The following is a 16,565-nucleotide window of genomic DNA, read 5'->3' as shown; positions in this document are numbered from 1 at the left end:
ATGTGGGGCATGCCCTGCTGCTATCACCTCGCAGGGTGTTTCCTGAGCAGCTGTGAAAAAGGGATGGTTTGTGGTTTGCAAAGTAATTGATTTGATTCATACCAATGATTTGGATACAAAATATGAGCAACTTGTATCCCAAGGGATGCTGAACCTTCTGCAGCCCTGAGTGTAACTGTCCTCTCTTCGGTTCCAGGGGGATTATGTGTGGATGGACCTGAAAACCGGACGGGAATTCGATGTCCCCATTGGAGCAGTGGTTAAACTGTGTGACTCTGGACAGATCCAGGTTGTGGATGATGAAGGCAATGTACGTACAAAGGGTTGTGATGACCCTTCTTCAGCTCTACGGCCTGGCTAGACCAGGCTTTGTCACGGACTTCTCCTATGTCCTTGGGAATCAGCTGTGCCATAGGTTTCTATTTGAATGTGTCCCTACTTTTGTGGCTGTACTGGGAGTGAAAGGTTGAGAAGCTTCTTGAGCACAATGGTAATAGAAGCCTCCAAAATACATTTAGATAGTGCTTTGGGCAAACCCACCCTGACCTGCTTCTGTTATCCAGTCTTTCCTGACCTCCTACAGGATGTCCCAAAAAATGGTTCCCCTTCAGGTTCCCACCTCTGCTTCTGGCTGTTTCACAGTAACACCTCTATCACAAGCAGAGCATGACCTGAGCAGGTTCTCTATCATTTTTTTTCCCCCCAGGCTGAGATAATTATGATTGCCGTCATTCCCTTCAAGGATGGTAGAAAGAGATTTGGTTTAGCAGGGTCCTTGTATCCAGTTTCTAGTGGCTTTTGAAACCCTTTAGAAGTGATCAGTCTAAGCAACATTGTCAATAAAAGTTGCCAACCCTACGCATCCCTCTCCTTTTCTAAGTCATCTTTTCTCTGCTGAACAGTATTTTGTGGCAGAGGGTTAACCAGTGATGTGAAAACACAGTTGTGTGAAGGGAAGAACAAATCTGCTGTTTTGTAAAAACTCCCCTCGTGCTGGATGTCCACACTGCCCTGGATGATACTCCTGCCAGGATGACTCGTGTCTCATGTCTCTTTGCTGCTCCACTAAACCAAAAGATCTTTTCCTTCTGCTATGAATATTTCAAATTAGTCGCTGCCATGCACCAGGAATAGAAGCTGTGGCCCATGGTGCTAATGCTCTCCCCATGTATTTTCCTCCTCCTGGTCCTTCTGCCTGGGGTGGGCTGTTTCTGTCTCATCCCAGTGGTACTTCATGTGACTTACCTTTCTCTGCCCTCGCTCTCTCCCCAGGAACACTGGATTTCCCCACAGAATGCCAGCCACATCAAACCCATGCACCCCACCTCCATCCATGGGGTGGAGGACATGATCCGCCTGGGTGACCTGAACGAGGCAGGAATCCTCAGGAATCTGCTGATCCGCTATCGGGAGCACCTCATCTATGTGAGTGTCCTCCCCACCTCCACCTCTTGCTCTGCATTTCACCCTCCTCTATCCTCAGCTCTGGGGAACCCACATAGGGGAAACCCTGATTGAACTGAGCATCTGGGTTTCTACCTTCACCTGGACCAAAGGGGTGGGGAGCTTCTGCACTATGGAGGACACACTACAGAGTTTATGGATGCCTCAGTGAAAGACCCCATGAGTTAGGTAATGAGCAAAGTCCATGTCACCTCACTGTGTAGCCCTTGTAGAAGTTTTGGGAACGTGCCTGAGCTTTCTGCACGCACAATAACCAGTTCAACCCAAGCCATGTGTGTGTTGTAGTAATCCTAAAGCAAAAGCCTTGGACAACTGCGTGCTGGATGTGGCCCTTCTGCCTTCTCCCTCTGAACCACTAACTCATTCAGCCCAAGTGAGTGAAGGCAACAATTGCTGGAGGTGCAACAGTGGAGGAAGGATGAGGAGGTGCCTGCATGAAATATGCATGGGAACAATGAAGTGAGGAATTCCCAGAACAGCTCTAAAATACCTTCCCCACCTGTGTTTATGACTTATTAGCTCTGGGTTGACTGGGGTCCCAGCAGCTGATCTCTGGGGGGAGCATTATCCTGCCTTGGCTCAGCTCAGTCATGTCATGCCCAGTGGACCCCGTGCAGCCCCTTGCCAACCCAACAAGACATTCTGAAATTGAGGGTTTTACAAGGAGACAGCCAGAACTGCATCTTTTTTTTTGCAATAACATTGCAAAGGCCACCTCCCCAGCAGGACAAGAGTCAGCACCCAAGTCTGTGCACTGGTTTTATCAGTGTGCTATATGCTGGGTGGTCTGGTGCACATTCTTAGGTAGAAGTGCAGAGCATGTGTGTGTTTGCCACTAGCTAATGTATTCAAACAGCCTATGCAAATGTGGAAATTCTGTATTGCTTTCAAATCGTACAGTTTTCAGGCACTCAGGTAAGTGCCTGCTGTGCCTTTGAAGGCCTTTTCAAAGCTACCTGGTACTCTAATTTTTAAAAGGCTCTAGAGACTACTAGATTTTCAGGGCAGAGGGAATTGCAGTGCAGTCCAACTTCCCAGGTAGCAGAAGCTAACAGACCATACCCAGGATTTTATCTGTGAAGTCTGCTGGTTTCTGCTTGATGTCCAGTGCATTTTGATAGGATGGTTTTGGATTAGAGCTGGGCAGTGGTGACCACACCACTCTGTTACGCAGGCTGTTCATATGGTTGACAGCTCCCTGCCCCCAACCCTGGAAGATAGCCTTCTCTTCTTTCAGAGATGGAGTTCAATCCTAGAGGAAGGCAACCTGGCTGCTGAAAAGGCACCCATACATCCCCAAAACTCGGAGGAGAATAGAGACCCCCAAATTCCTCTCTCATTCAGACGCCTTATTATTTATGCATGATGGCTATGTCCCCTGTACTGTCAGTTTAGAGAAATAGGCATGACCTGAAAACTATTCACACATTAGATGAACTGGGTTGCTCCCTGGAGCTTCAGGGAGCCACAGCCATTTATAAGGATAAACTAGCAAAAGTTAGCCACCCAAATTCATGCTTGAGGTGGTGTCTCCATGTGCACTAAGCACCCGTGGCTGTCACCAGGGATACAAATACAACCAACAGAGCCAACACTGCCTTTCAGCTGGGCAAACATAGGTGCCTGTTGGATGAGGTGACTGCTTTAGAGCTGGCTGAAGCTTGGGTATCATAGAAGAGTTTGTTGTGGAAGGAAAGTTCAGGTTGGAGGTCGACAGTCCAACCTCCTCCAGCTTAGAGCATGTCCATCTTCAAGGCTAGATGTAGTAGTCATGCAGATAACTAAATTCAAGCAACCTGAATGCCAACCAAGTACAGATAGCACAATATTTGTAGCTGATTGGATCATTCAGGGAACATGTACTTATCCATGGAGCATTCCCCCTTTTCCTTCTGTTTGTGGGCACCTCACAGTGGTACCAAGTGGATTCCTGCAGCTCTCCTTTGCTCTCTGAGAAAGTTGGGATCATGTTGGATATGTTTTCAGTGGTGTCCATGTTTCTCTCCTGGGGTCTCTATGTCATCAGGCAAGCACTCATTGCCTCACTAAGTGAACAGAGGTCCTCAGGTAAGATTTCACCTGTGCAGTATCAGATTGCCTGTGAATATACCCAGCTTTTTCACGAAAGCTCTGCCTCTGAGCTCCCTCACCAAGCTATTCACAGGCATCCAGGGGGATTATGAACACAAACGAGCACTGGCCAGAGCATTGTTTGGCAGCATCGTACTAATAAGGGCTAATGCAAAGCCCAGCTTCTAACCTGGAGGTGAACGTGGGTGGTGATTTGGGCTGAAGTGACTCAGCAACCATGTGGTTTCTCTACAAGTTATTCGGGTCTGATGGTGACAGTGCTGTGTGTCCTACAGAGCTACTGCATAAGCGATGGTCACATTGCACAAAGGGATTTGCATCACAGAGCTTCCAGGTTACTGTGCCTTAATTTCTCCATACCACTAACGGCTTTCGCATGCCAGCCCATGATCCTGGGCACAATGCAGCCATTACAGCCATCTCAAAATCAGAATGACACTCTCAAAGTGACATAGAGTGCATAGCTTGATGGAGTGGCACCTAAACCACCTCTGTCTACATGTGTGTTGTTGGAGGCTCAGGTACTCAACTTTAGAGCTCATGTTTTAAGAGCGGTGGCACTAAGAGGAGTATATTTGTGTCAAAGTTGGTAAATATTAGTGGTAGTTTTTCAGACCTGAGGTACCGCATGGATACCATGTGGTTAGGGAACACCCAGTCTCTGAAAGCTTTATTTTCTGTGGTATAATATGCTCTGCCTTAAAGGTAGTGAAGCTCAGTGTGACTTTACCTTCACTGCTTGGAAGGATTTCTGAGCCTGCTGAGTAAAGGGTGACTTTCTCCATAGGACTTCAGTCCCTCTTGTCTCCTCATCTCCTTAGCTTTGTGGAGAGTTTAATTCTGCTCTAATAAAATATAATTTTCTTTTTTCTCCTCCCTCATATTTTACTCGTAAGACAAACTGCGGTGGGAGGGTAAGTATGACTCTCGGCACTGTCATTTGCAATCGCTGTCATGCCTTCCACTGGATCACTTGTTTCTATTCACCATTGTGGCATTCTCATTTACTTTGCACCATCATTGCTGCTGCTTCACAAATGCACCAAAAGCATCAGCCACTTTGTCACAGAGCTTGACCCTCATGGTGAAGTTGTGACACCTTCCCAGAGCTGGAAAGTCCCCAACCCGTGAATGTGGTCAAAGCTGTAAGTACTTCTCAATAATGACCTCAACTTGAAGGAGAGAAACTTCTGCAGCAAAATAATAAAAACTTCAACAAGGGTTTGTGGCCCATGGTTTGTCTTGCATGGACTAAGAGAAACTATGCTGAATAGTAAGAGTGTCTGGTGGGGAGTTTGGACTCGTGAGTAAGGTTAAATCTGTTTATCTGGAGACAAAACCAATGCCTGCTGCTGCTCCCGAAGGGCTGCCAAAATGCAGTAGTATTTGGTAGAGCTTTGACCCCATAAAAATCCAGATGAAGTCAGCTGTGGTGTTCTGGGTAGCAAGGGAAGCAAGCTCAGAAAGGATTTGTTTGGGGCTAATTAAAATGTAGGTCATGTAGGCAGTAATGAATTTTCTCTGAGATGTGGTTCCTGTGGCCAGCTACGGCAGAGCCTCTGACTATCAGGAAAGCTTTATTTCCCCAAGGCAGAAGGGCTTTGCCCTCACCCATCAATAGAAACCCCAGAGACAGTATTTCCTTGGAGGTGCCCTTTGGCCCCTCATCAGCAAAGCGGACAAGGTTTTGCATTCCGTCAGCTGCAAGAATTGGGCAAATGGTATTTATCAACTAGGAATGACCTACAAAACCAGGCAATAGTACAAGAGTTTGTGCTGACAAAGTATTTTGTGGATCACAAGGGAAGGGTCAGTGAGAGCATCCACAAAGCATTCCTGCAACTAATGGTTAACTGCTTTAAAGGTCTGGCTGGCTGCGTTCAGGACAGGGCAGACCAGTGTGACTGAAATGCAGGGATTTCAGAGATCTCTGCAAAGAGCTGGCCTTTTTGGAGAAAGGCACAAGAAAGATCAGAAATGTCCCTAAAATCAACCTGGTAGTAAGTATGAAGAGGAAAACAGTCTTCCAAGTATCTTGCTCAGGACTGGAAGGAGTTTGGGGATGCTTTGAGAATCTTGGTGACACAAACCCATTCAGAAATTGAGCTCATTCCTTCTCCTAAGCACTGAGCTTAGCTGCTCTGTCCCTGTTGAAGGCTGCTCTGGGACTTCTCGGCTCCCTTTTTTCAATGCCACCTTCTTCTAACATCCAGTCTACATGCTTTCACAGCCAATTTCTATCCTTTGGATTTCTGACAACTTTCTTCTTGAGCTTAAAGAACTTTTTTTCCTTTACTGGCACGTAACCCCCTGTTACAGGGAAGGCTATTGTGTCCTTTCTCAGTTATCACTGTAAAGTCAAACCTCACTGGGGACTGAGCAGAAAGTTGCTCCCTGGTGTTGGCCATGAAGCTAGAAAGTGAGAAGTCCTTAAGGTCTTTCAGCATCCCTACTATAGCACACAGTTGCCACCTACTGGCTGCCTTTCAGGAAGCCTGAGCTGGTGGCAAGTGTTGCGTAGCTGTTGTCAAACAAATGATCTCGCTCTACTCAAGCCCTTTCCATCAAGATTGAGGAATGCTGGGCCTGGTGGGAGAAATTCAGCCTAGGGCTTCCATCTCCAAGTCTCCCTTTCCACTCCTCTCACCAGCAGTGTTAGGTTTCTTGCTGCCCACACAAACGAGAAAGTGAGGAGATGGAGACACAGACTCCTGAATCCAACCAGAAGACCTTTTATTAGTCCAAAACCCACGCTTATATATCTTTGTTCGTTGTTCACGTGCAACATACTAAAATATCATTGGTTAATCAATAATGTTCACACACTTCTTGGCTACATATAATTGGTTAATTACTAAGCTACAACGCACTGAACTTCTTGCATTTTTTTTCTCTCTTCTTTCTTATCTCTGTCAGTTTCATGTTCAATCGCGCATCCGCTCCAGCCTTGCTTCATATCCCATTTTTCTTCCAGGCATTCAGCCAACCTTATCTTACTTTCTTTCTTCTTCAGCCTTCAAGGTCCTTCACAGGCATTGTGGCCTCCAGCACTTGCTGTAAAGCTCTCTACAAACAGCTCAGACTTGTTCTCTAAATCAGCCAGTTTGTAATATGCACAAGAAGAGGAGCAGCTAGCAGAGCACGGAGAGATTTTCTTCTCAGTTTGCAAGCATTCTTGCCCATGCCATTTTGCTGCTTCATGGCAAAGGCTTATTGTTGTTTTTAGGCCACACAATTAATTATTTTTATGTTTAAATGATTTTTTTTTTCCTTTTCTGAAAAGGCTATATAGACAGCAGTGGGACAGTTTCACAGCTGGTCCCACCAGAGAAGAAAAGTGAGATTAATCTTGCAACTTTAGCTGCCAAAAGTTAACCTAGAGAGGGTGACTTGGCTCCTTTGAAGTCATGGAGTGAAAGCAGCCTTCACCTTATGCCCTTTGGGTGGCCTGAGGTGGAGCCGTGTCACTTGCTATAGACACTAACAAAAGTTAGCTGAAGTCGGCAGAGACCCTCATTCTCTGCCTTGAGCTTGGGATGTGGCCAAACCTTCTAACATCAGAGCTGCACCTGAGTAAGGTCATGAGCTCTTCGGTGAGAGGTTTGAGAGAAATGGCTCCTGGAAGGGCAGAAATGAAACAGCAAGGCACTACAAGGGGATTTTCTGCCCAAGGCTCAGAGCAGCTCTGCTCATTTGAGTGCCACAGAGAGCATGGGGTGGACCAAAATTTCCAAAATTTCAGAAGTAGTTGAGAGGGGGTGTGTCAGGACTTGGTGGGCCATATCCATGTGCACAGGACAGGGTTTGAACTGCAGCGTGGAGAAGTTTGGTTAGGCAGAGATGGTAGAGAAGAAAGTATTGCAGAGGGAGGCTTAGCAGCTCTGTTGTGGATTTATAAAAACAGGTTAGACAGACATCTGTCAGGAATGCTTTGGATCCAGCTGGCCCTGCTTTGAGAAATGGCAACAGTCTTCAGATTTCTTTCATCTCTGGTTTCTCATAATTTGTGCAACGCAATAGGTATGTGTGGATATGTGTTGGCTCTTATTTGCAAATATAAGCTTGACTTGAAACTCTGAATCTTAACTGAGTAGCATCTAAAATATGAATTAAGGCTTGAATTCATGCTGTGCATGAGCAGGGCTGAGTATGAATTGATTTAGATAGCTTGGGACCTCTGTTCCAGTTTTGCTCCAGGCTCCATCCTGCAAGCATCTTTGACTTGACCATCATCTTTCATCCAGCTTTTGAAAAGCCTTGATTTTTCTGGCATCCACACTCCATCCAAGCTGCCAAAGCCTCTCAGCTCTATCTCACTGTCCCCATAAACCTTCATGTGCTTCTCCTCCAGACATACACTGGCTCAATACTGGTGGCAGTAAACCCCTACCAGCTCCTACCCATCTACTCACCTGAGCAGATACGCCTGTACACCAACAAAAAGATTGGTGAGATGCCACCACACATCTTCGCAATTGCGGACAACTGCTACTTCAACATGCAGCGCAACAACAAGGACCAGTGTTGTATCATAAGGTGAGTTTGTGAATTTCCAAATGGGCCATATCCTGAAAATGAATGCTGAGCACCTTCAGCGTTGGTTGAGAGGGAACAGCTTATCAAATAGACTCGGCAATCTGAATGATCTATTAGATCTTCCATCCACATATTCCCAGTGCAGAGGTGGTCTCTGTGGTCACTGTTCCTAGTAAAGATGTTTTATCGCTCCTTTGATACTTACCCTACAACCCAATAGATCTCATGTTACCTTTAACCTTCCCTTTTAAATTTAAACTCAATACTCCTATAGACATCAAAGATGCAAAGATCTATATGTTCTGCACAAGGAAGGGCAAGGGACAAGCTTGATCACTGGACCTGTTGTTCACATTGCTGAACTGGTGTCTCCGTGCATGGCTCTGCTCCGGACTGATCAACCTTGGGCACCAAGAAATCCCTGGTCACAGTTATGGGTATAGTTCATTCCTGTATCTGTCCCAAAGGGTGATATGATCCAGATTTGGTTCCCTGAGTCCTCCAACACGATCCTGTCAAGTTCTGAGCCCTCAGACAGTCTTTGTGCTTTCAAGACACCACTTTTCTCCGAGGCCTGCCTACCCTAAGTTTTGTTGCATAAAAACATAACTTGGGAGCATCCCGTGCACAGTATTTCAGGTACATGGGACTAAAATGCCATGCAATAATGATCACTTTGCAGCACTAAAGAAGCATCAGAGGAGAGTCATGGCCAGGCATGATGCAGTGTGACAGTGGTCAGCCAGCCCTCAGAAGTGAGGCAATTTGGCCATGGAACCAGGGCTGGTTACTGAACACCAGGAAGGTCCATTTCAATTACTTATATTGGCTCCCTCATATATCAGGCTGTAGACTCACACTGAAAGATGTCTGCCCAGCTCTTCCTCGCATACCATCACAAGGTAACGGCAGTTATCTTCCAGTGGAGAGAAAGCTTTGAGGAGTAACTCTTGCCTCCTGCCCCACGATCTTCTCCTCTCCTACCTGCCCATTGGTAGGGCAAGCCTAGGGGACCTGTGAAAGTGTCTTTCTGCCACTTAAAAGGCAGTATTTCAGTCTGCTTTGTGGTGCATTTTGGTGGTGAAGATGCCCTAGGGGACCAGCTAGCCCCTGGATCATAGGGTCATGGTCTGGTGTCCACAGCTGGAAAAACACTGTCTGAAAGTTCTTCATGACCTTCTCACTGCTGATTGAATGATGGTATTTGCTGGAAAGACCCAAACCCAAGCAACAGGTTGGGCCAAATGGGCTGTAAAACAAATCTGGATCTTGCCTGGAAGCTGTCTGGTAGTGTGCCCTACCATTTGTCCTACAACCAGTTCTCAGGATGCTGGAAACCCATTCATATTGGCCTCACCCTACCTATGCTCACAGAAGAGGCACAGAGACAGCAGTCCTTTTGGAGACAGAGAGAGGGACCCAGGCAGGGATGCAGCAGGCTTTCACTGACCTCGGTTCCTGTTGTCTTTGCAGCGGTGAATCCGGAGCAGGGAAGACAGAGAGCACAAAACTGATTCTGCAGTTCCTGGCGGCGATCAGCGGTCAGCACTCCTGGATTGAGCAACAGGTCCTGGAGGCAAATCCCATCTTGGAAGGTGAGACCCTCAGATAATGGAAGCATTTTTTTGTTGGGGAAAAAAAAAACACATCAGATTCAGGAAACCCAAAATATGGGCAAATGTAAGTTACTTTTGTTGCATTTTGAGTTTCAAAAGTGACAAAATAAAAAAAAAAAATCAGAAGCAATGATATAAACATTTGTTAAAAAGAATATTCATTTTCTTTCCACCTGAATTTACTTTTCGCAAGACTAATAATCATTGATTTGGGGCCTCAAATTTTCCATTAATATTTTTGACCACTATTGCTGAAAGTGAAGCATTTCAGCTGACCTGAATTTTTTTCCCAATTGTTTTATTTACTTAAAATTGAAAATACTGGGTTTTCCACTTAAATCAGTACTTTTCCCAAAAAATTTCAAAACAGAAACCTGAATTTTACCTAATTCTCTGTGTAGTCTGTGATTTCAAAAATGCTGATCACCAAATACACAAAGCTCTTTTGAAAAATCTCCCCACCTCTTCCAGTGCTGGAATTATAACTGTATACAGAGCACCCATATCCTGTAAATGCTGCATTCAGCTACCTAGATTTTTGTTTTATTTGACCACAGCTGCAAAAATCCTATTCTTTGCTGGTTCAGCAGAACATGAGATTAATTTGACCTGAGCTTCACAGACCAAACACCTTGTGCTAGCAACACACAATAGCAAACCCCACCTTTTCCTTCCAAGATCAGTGAATGGCAACAGAATGTAGAATAAGAAATAAAGGCAGTTCAAGGAATAACCAGATAACGATAATCAGCTTGTGGCCTCAGTAGGTTTCAGTTATGGCATGAAGGACACAACAAGGTTCTCAGGGCACCTCAGGGCTGCCTGACCACTGGCATTGCACAGCATCATGGTGCATGGCATGCACTCAGGGCGGTTTTGAACACACTGCATCACTGCTAGGGTTGAAGGGAAGAGATTTGCAAATGCAAATACATTTTAAAGATCTCCATCACCTGCCAGCAATCCTGGAGCATAAATTCCAGGGCATGTTGGCCATGGTGCTCATGCCAGCAGTCCGCACCCACACAGAGGACAGACATGGGTATCTGTGTCCGCACAGTCTGTTTGCAGGGAGAAGTCTTCTGCTGAGGGTTGGGTTAGTCCTCTATATTTCACTGAAGAACCAGCTCTTTCCTTTCCCTCTCAGTCACCAAATCACTCACCAGCAGCTCTGTCATTTCCTGCATAGCGTCACCTTGCACGCTGCGGCATCCTCCTGCCAGCCTTGCTCAGCCCACTTGTATTTCATCGGCTGCTGCCAAAATCCTGCTGTCCTAGCCCTTCTTCCTGGATAAGGTCACCCCATCCTCATGGCTCTTTCTCTGTGATCCTCTCTGCATTTCCGAGGACAGCCATCTGCAATATATCCTGTTTCCCCACACTGAGGCGGAATTGAGCCAGCCAGCCTTAAGGGAAAGGCTTTGGGGCTGCTTTTGACCCCCTCAGCCTCACTCTTCTAGGTTTTTTTTTTTGCCCATGAAACCAGATCCATGACCCTCTCTGCATCAGGTCCTCTCCAACCTGCTGTGATTCCTCCCTGCAGCTTTCGGGAATGCAAAGACCATCCGTAATGACAACTCCAGCCGATTCGGGAAGTACATTGACATCCACTTCAACAAAAGGGGAGCCATCGAGGGGGCGAAGATTGAGCAGTACCTGCTAGAGAAGTCCCGGGTCTGCAGGCAGGTAAGGTGATGCACCTGCAAGGTGTGGGAGCTGGCAGTGCCCCGGTCGACCTTTGCAGTGCTGTTGTCCTCGCAGAGCTGACACGTGCTCTTCTACTGCAGGCCCAGGATGAGAGGAATTACCACGTGTTTTATTGCATGCTGAGAGGCATGACGATGGAGCAGAAGAAGAAGCTGGGTCTTGGGAAAGCCACGGACTACAACTACCTTGCGATGGTGAGAGCGCAGCGAAGCAGAGGTTCAGTGGGGCAATGCAGTGAGAGCTTGTCAGCAAGGCAGAAAGAAGAGAGCGGTGCTTTCTCTGCAGCCAAGAGCTGCTTTGCTGCTTGTGACCTTCCTGAGTCTTAGCCACAGGGCTTGTGGGACTTGTTTGTCCCACCACCACAAGCTTCACAGCCGTAGTGCAAACCCCTAGCCCCTGTGTATAGACTGGGTTATTTTCACTCTTCCTGTGGGGCAGGGCAGAGGCTTGGATGCTTTTGGTGTTTGGTGCCCAGACCACTTGTTTGGAAATAACCAAGGTGTTAGATATGACCCAATGCTCTTGCAGCAGCGACAGACAGGGAGGAGTGCGTGGCTGGGTGGCGTGTTCTCAGCAGCACACAGTGCCAGGCTGTCTCTGCTCCACATGCCTGACTGAGCCAGTGATCTCCAGCCCCACTCCCTACGTACCAGCATGGCAATCCAGAGGAGCTGGTAGAAGCAGGTGTAATTTAGGCTGGCCCGTCACCAGCAAGATGGGACCCAGCTTTCTATCTGGATGAGTGGAAGCCTCTGGCACATTTCCTTCTCAGTCTTTATCCCCATCTCAGGGAGCATTTTCTCCTCTGCTGACTACAGCCAGGCACAGGGTAGCTGGGGACAGCAGGGTAAGTGCAGGTCACAGGGCTGAGCACTAAATCATAGTATACACCGAAGGGCAGAGCCAGATCCACAGGTTCAAAATCTTCTTTTGCTCATCCATCCTGTGAACAAAAATGTCTACTGATTTAGGATGTCTACTGATGTAGGGGCAAGCCCTGCACAGGTTAGAGTTATACCCAGGTGCTCTCGGCTTTGGCCCGCGCACTGTGTGACCTCTTTGCCTCCCCAGGGTAACTGCACAACCTGCGATGGCAGAGATGATAGCAAGGAGTACGCCAATATCCGCTCTGCAATGAAGGTCCTTATGTTCACCGACACGGAGAACTGGGAGATCTCCAAGCTGCTGGCTGCCATCCTGCACATGGGGAACCTGCAGTACGAAGGTAAAAAGGACCAGATATGGGGATGGGGTCCAGCACACCTCTGCTCTTTATTCTGCATGGTGAGAGGGAGCCAAGCTCAGGGACGGAGGGCTGTGTCCAGACCACCTGCCATGGTGCCATGCCAGGGACTCAGGTGCTCATTGTGGCATGTCAGAAAGGGTGAATAAGTCTACCTGCGCACCCTGCAGGGCTGCCAGACTCCAGTATCCCCAGCGACATCCACCTTTTCTGAATGTAGGGAGGATGAATACGGCCACAGGCCATTCAGTAGACTCAGGTTCTGCAAGGAGAGACTAATGGAGTGTTTGACGAGTGCCTGTGTGGTTGGACATGCCTTTGTAAACCGCCCTGCTGCCAGAAATGGCACAGTGATTTACAAAGCCTCTTTGGAAGTCAGAAAGCTAGAAACATTTTTACCCCACCAGTCATTTAGGGTGTCTGGCAGAGCAGCGTACAGGTCCTTTGCAGCCAGCAGCAGGACTCCAGGTGCTGCATGAGCTTTTCTCTCCCTTCTGATGGGTAGATTTTGACTGGCCATCACACCGAGGTGGTGGACTAGGACCCTTTCCCTCACCCCGTCCACCTTCTGCAGAGCCACATCCCTTGCTGATGGCTTTCCTCCTGCTTTCTTCCCCCAGCTCGGACCTATGACAACCTGGATGCCTGCGAGGTTGTTCAGTCTGCGTCGCTAATCACTGCAGCATCATTGCTGGAGGTCAGTGGCTCTGCGGTGCTGCTGTTCCCTTTCTGGCTTGTTCCCATATTTGTAGTATTGTGGCAAAGCTTCCTCCGAGCGAGGCTCTCCTTGCACCACCAGCTCTAGGAGGCTGAAGAGACCTGGGTAAGCCATACTTTGCCCTGTACTGGCTGCATGAAGGTGGATGTCTCCATCTGAGCTGGGTATCTGAGCTTCCCCTCATATAAGTGGAGAGAAACAGAACCTTTGGTGGCAAGTCATCCTAAAAAAGGCATCCAAAAAGCTCAGTCCCTAAAAAACGAGTGTTTCTCTCATTGAGTTCATTGCAGTAGCTGAGACAGAGATGTCACTTACACTGTGTGTATCTGAAGTGAGGTGAGGTTGCCCACACCCAAACCATCCATACAGTGCTTTGAGCATCCTTCAGTGGCCTCCCCAGCAGGTAACAGCGCTCCCTCAAGGGACACCATCTCATCTCCATAGGCACCGCTGGTCCCAGAGTATGATCCACAGCTGTCTGCAGGCTGGTTTTGTGTACTTTAGGGGGTGGACATTTCCCTGGCTTGATCTCAGAAGTATGAAAAGGGGTCAAGGGGATGCAAAGCTACATTCATGCTGGTAGGATACAGCTTTGCAGGCTTTGCTTTGTCATCTGCTCTCCCCATGCCTCATTAGCATCTGACATTAAGTCACAAAGACAATTTCCATGGTAAAACACTGTATAAAAGTGTTAACTACTCTCTGAAAATACCTGTGACATCATTTGAGATATTTGCCCTGTATAGCTGAGAAAAGTCAGTTACCACCAGCCATGGGGGGCTGCGCTGTTCCTCTCTGGCCACGCACGTTCAGGCCAGGCCGTTCTAAGAGGCCAGGCCGTTCTAAGAACACCTTGTGTTTTATAAGGTCAGCAGCAGTGTTTGGTGGTGTCTCTGCCAGGTTGACCCTCAGGACGTGATGAACTGCCTTACCAGCCGGACTATAATCACCAGGGGTGAGACTGTCTCCACCCCTCTCAGCATGGAACAAGCGCTGGATGTGAGGGACGCTTTTGTAAAGGCAAGTCTTTGGGCATTCCCTTCTGCTCCTGTCGATAAATAGAAGAAATCCGCTACTTTTGAGCCCAGGGCGTCCAGTGCCCAGGAGAAGTGTCTCACTCGGTGCCCACATGAGCTCAGATAAGCAGATGGCCTTGAAACTGTGTTGTCATTGGGATGGACGCAGAGCTGAGATGGAAGGAGAAGGTTAGATAGCCTGGCCTTCAGGGGATTTGATATTTGGGCTTGAGACTATCTATACTCAAAGGTGACCTATGGAAGGGGCCAGCCTTCTGAGGTGACTTCACCTCAACTTCAGGAAAACATCCCAGCTTAAGCCCCAGGGTTAGATCCCCAGCTGCTATAAATCAGAGCAGCATTACCAACACCTGTAACACCCACACCTGAATTGCAGGATTTGGGCATGTCTGCAGCAGTAAATAAAGCTGAATTTCACAGTAGCAGGAACAGAGCAGTTCAGCAGCCATCAGAGCACTTAAAGCATCACCTGAGGCTTTGGGGTGATGGAGGTTGATGGGGTGGGTCTGCATCATTGCTGTGCTGTTTGCGGCCCCACGTAAGGTTGCAAAACAAGCATCAGTGGTATACTTTGGCCAGCTTGGTCTCCCTGCTCTATCTGTGGGGAACCGGTAGATCAAGCTAGCTGGTATGATACCTAACTAGTTTGCAAATCCAGGCAGTGACTACTCTAGTGGTGATGGGTGTTTGAATCAGGCTCCCCTCCTGGTAGCACTGCTGTAACTTATACAAAAGAAATTAATAATGCTGTAAAACATGGAGTTCTGGAACTGTTGAAGCAGCAGTAGCTGCTTCATTAAATCAGCAGATTGTTCAGCTGGTGCCACAACATTTAAGTCAGCACCTTGCCCAGGCGAGATGTCCTTGGCTTGTGTCATATGACTCTGCTGATCTGCAGAAAGAGATGTTTAGAAACCAAGAAAAGGACTGTCTGGCTTTACAGCAAGCCTATAGATCCAAAATTTAGGAATATCCAAAGCTGGGATTTTGCTTTCAATTGTCTTTTATCCAGGCTTTCAGGTCCATTTTCTTTGATCTACATAACAGCTGCTGAAGCTTTAAACTATGCCAAGAGTCTGGCATAGATGTTGCCGAGTGTGTCCTCAGGGACTGTCCAGTTGCTGGCCATGCTTTAGGGAAGCCTGTGCCATCGTGAATGAAGTGGTGCTGTGGACTAGCAGGGCGACCTGCTAACCTGTCTCAGTGACCTCCATCTTTGGGACATTGCAGGGAATTTATGGGCGGCTTTTTGTGTGGATCGTGGAGAAGATCAATGCTGCAATTTACAGACCTCCTTCCCAGGAACTGAAAAGTATCAGGAGATCCATCGGCCTCCTTGACATCTTTGGCTTTGAGAACTTCACTGTCAACAGGTATGGAGCCTGCAAAAGGACAACCAGATCTTAACATCCCTTCACCAGCCCAAGCTCAAGGTCTTGCAGTCCTTTCACTTCTCCTGAGGTGAACAGGACTGGGCCAAGTCTTTTTCTGTATGAGAGATTATCAGAGCTAATCATTTTTATGTGGGAGCAGACAAATTTCCTGAACTTTTTGGTTTAAGCTACACACTTATAATGGCTATTAACGTTTTTGGAGAGAGAAACTGGTTATCTGAACCGATAAGGAAATTCTCAGCCAACAGCAACCTTACTGAGTGGTTGATGTGGTCTGAGAGTATTGCTTCAAGCATGGAGAAAGATAGACCATGGTGGATCTAAAGTGGCCTTTCCTTGACCTTCCCTCCACAGTTTTGAGCAGCTTTGCATTAACTTTGCAAATGAAAACCTGCAGCAATTCTTCGTGCGCCACGTCTTCAAACTAGAGCAGGAGGAGTACAACCTGGAGAACATCAACTGGCAGCACATTGAGTTCACAGATAACCAGGATGCCTTGGACATGATTGCCATCAAGCCCATGAACATCATCTCCCTCATTGACGAGGAGAGCAAGTTCCCCAAGGTGTGTTTTGGGCTCAGCCCTGCTGCCAGTGACTCTCTGGTTTTTACCCCCGTTGCACTTGCATGCTGGCACCCTGTGAGAGGTCTGATCAGCCCCAAACACACATTCATCTGTGGGTTGCCAATGCATAGCTTTTATTGCTCTGTCACATTTTCTTCCATGAGTATCACAACCAAAATTAAAACAAGTTAGCA

General features: G+C 47.4%; 1 protein-coding gene across 5 annotated transcripts in view; it reads left to right on the top strand.

The window, feature by feature from the left end:
* Positions 1 to 16,565, top strand: part of MYO7A (myosin VIIA) — a 108,153-nt gene that overhangs the window by 41,601 nt on the left and 49,987 nt on the right. For 3 of the 5 annotated variants that reach the window (XM_055802207.1, XM_055802205.1, XM_027777908.2), the window contains exons 3-14: positions 197 to 310; positions 1,273 to 1,425; positions 4,452 to 4,469; positions 7,907 to 8,091; positions 9,565 to 9,686; positions 11,251 to 11,393; positions 11,495 to 11,608; positions 12,486 to 12,639; positions 13,278 to 13,354; positions 14,276 to 14,395; positions 15,643 to 15,785; positions 16,161 to 16,371. In XM_055802207.1, the coding sequence (XP_055658182.1) occupies positions 197 to 310; positions 1,273 to 1,425; positions 4,452 to 4,469; positions 7,907 to 8,091; positions 9,565 to 9,686; positions 11,251 to 11,393; positions 11,495 to 11,608; positions 12,486 to 12,639; positions 13,278 to 13,354; positions 14,276 to 14,395; positions 15,643 to 15,785; positions 16,161 to 16,371 (1,554 nt within the window). The remainder of the gene's footprint in view (positions 1 to 196; positions 311 to 1,272; positions 1,426 to 4,451; positions 4,470 to 7,906; positions 8,092 to 9,564; positions 9,687 to 11,250; positions 11,394 to 11,494; positions 11,609 to 12,485; positions 12,640 to 13,277; positions 13,355 to 14,275; positions 14,396 to 15,642; positions 15,786 to 16,160; positions 16,372 to 16,565) is intronic. The other 2 variants (XM_055802208.1, XM_055802206.1) reach the window with 1 other exon arrangement.

This window comes from Falco peregrinus, chromosome 4 (genome assembly GCF_023634155.1).
Source record: "Falco peregrinus isolate bFalPer1 chromosome 4, bFalPer1.pri, whole genome shotgun sequence".
Taxonomy (NCBI): domain Eukaryota; kingdom Metazoa; phylum Chordata; class Aves; order Falconiformes; family Falconidae; genus Falco; species Falco peregrinus.
Note: the sequence above shows the minus strand (reverse complement) of the source record. Positions and strands in the feature narration are given on the sequence as shown.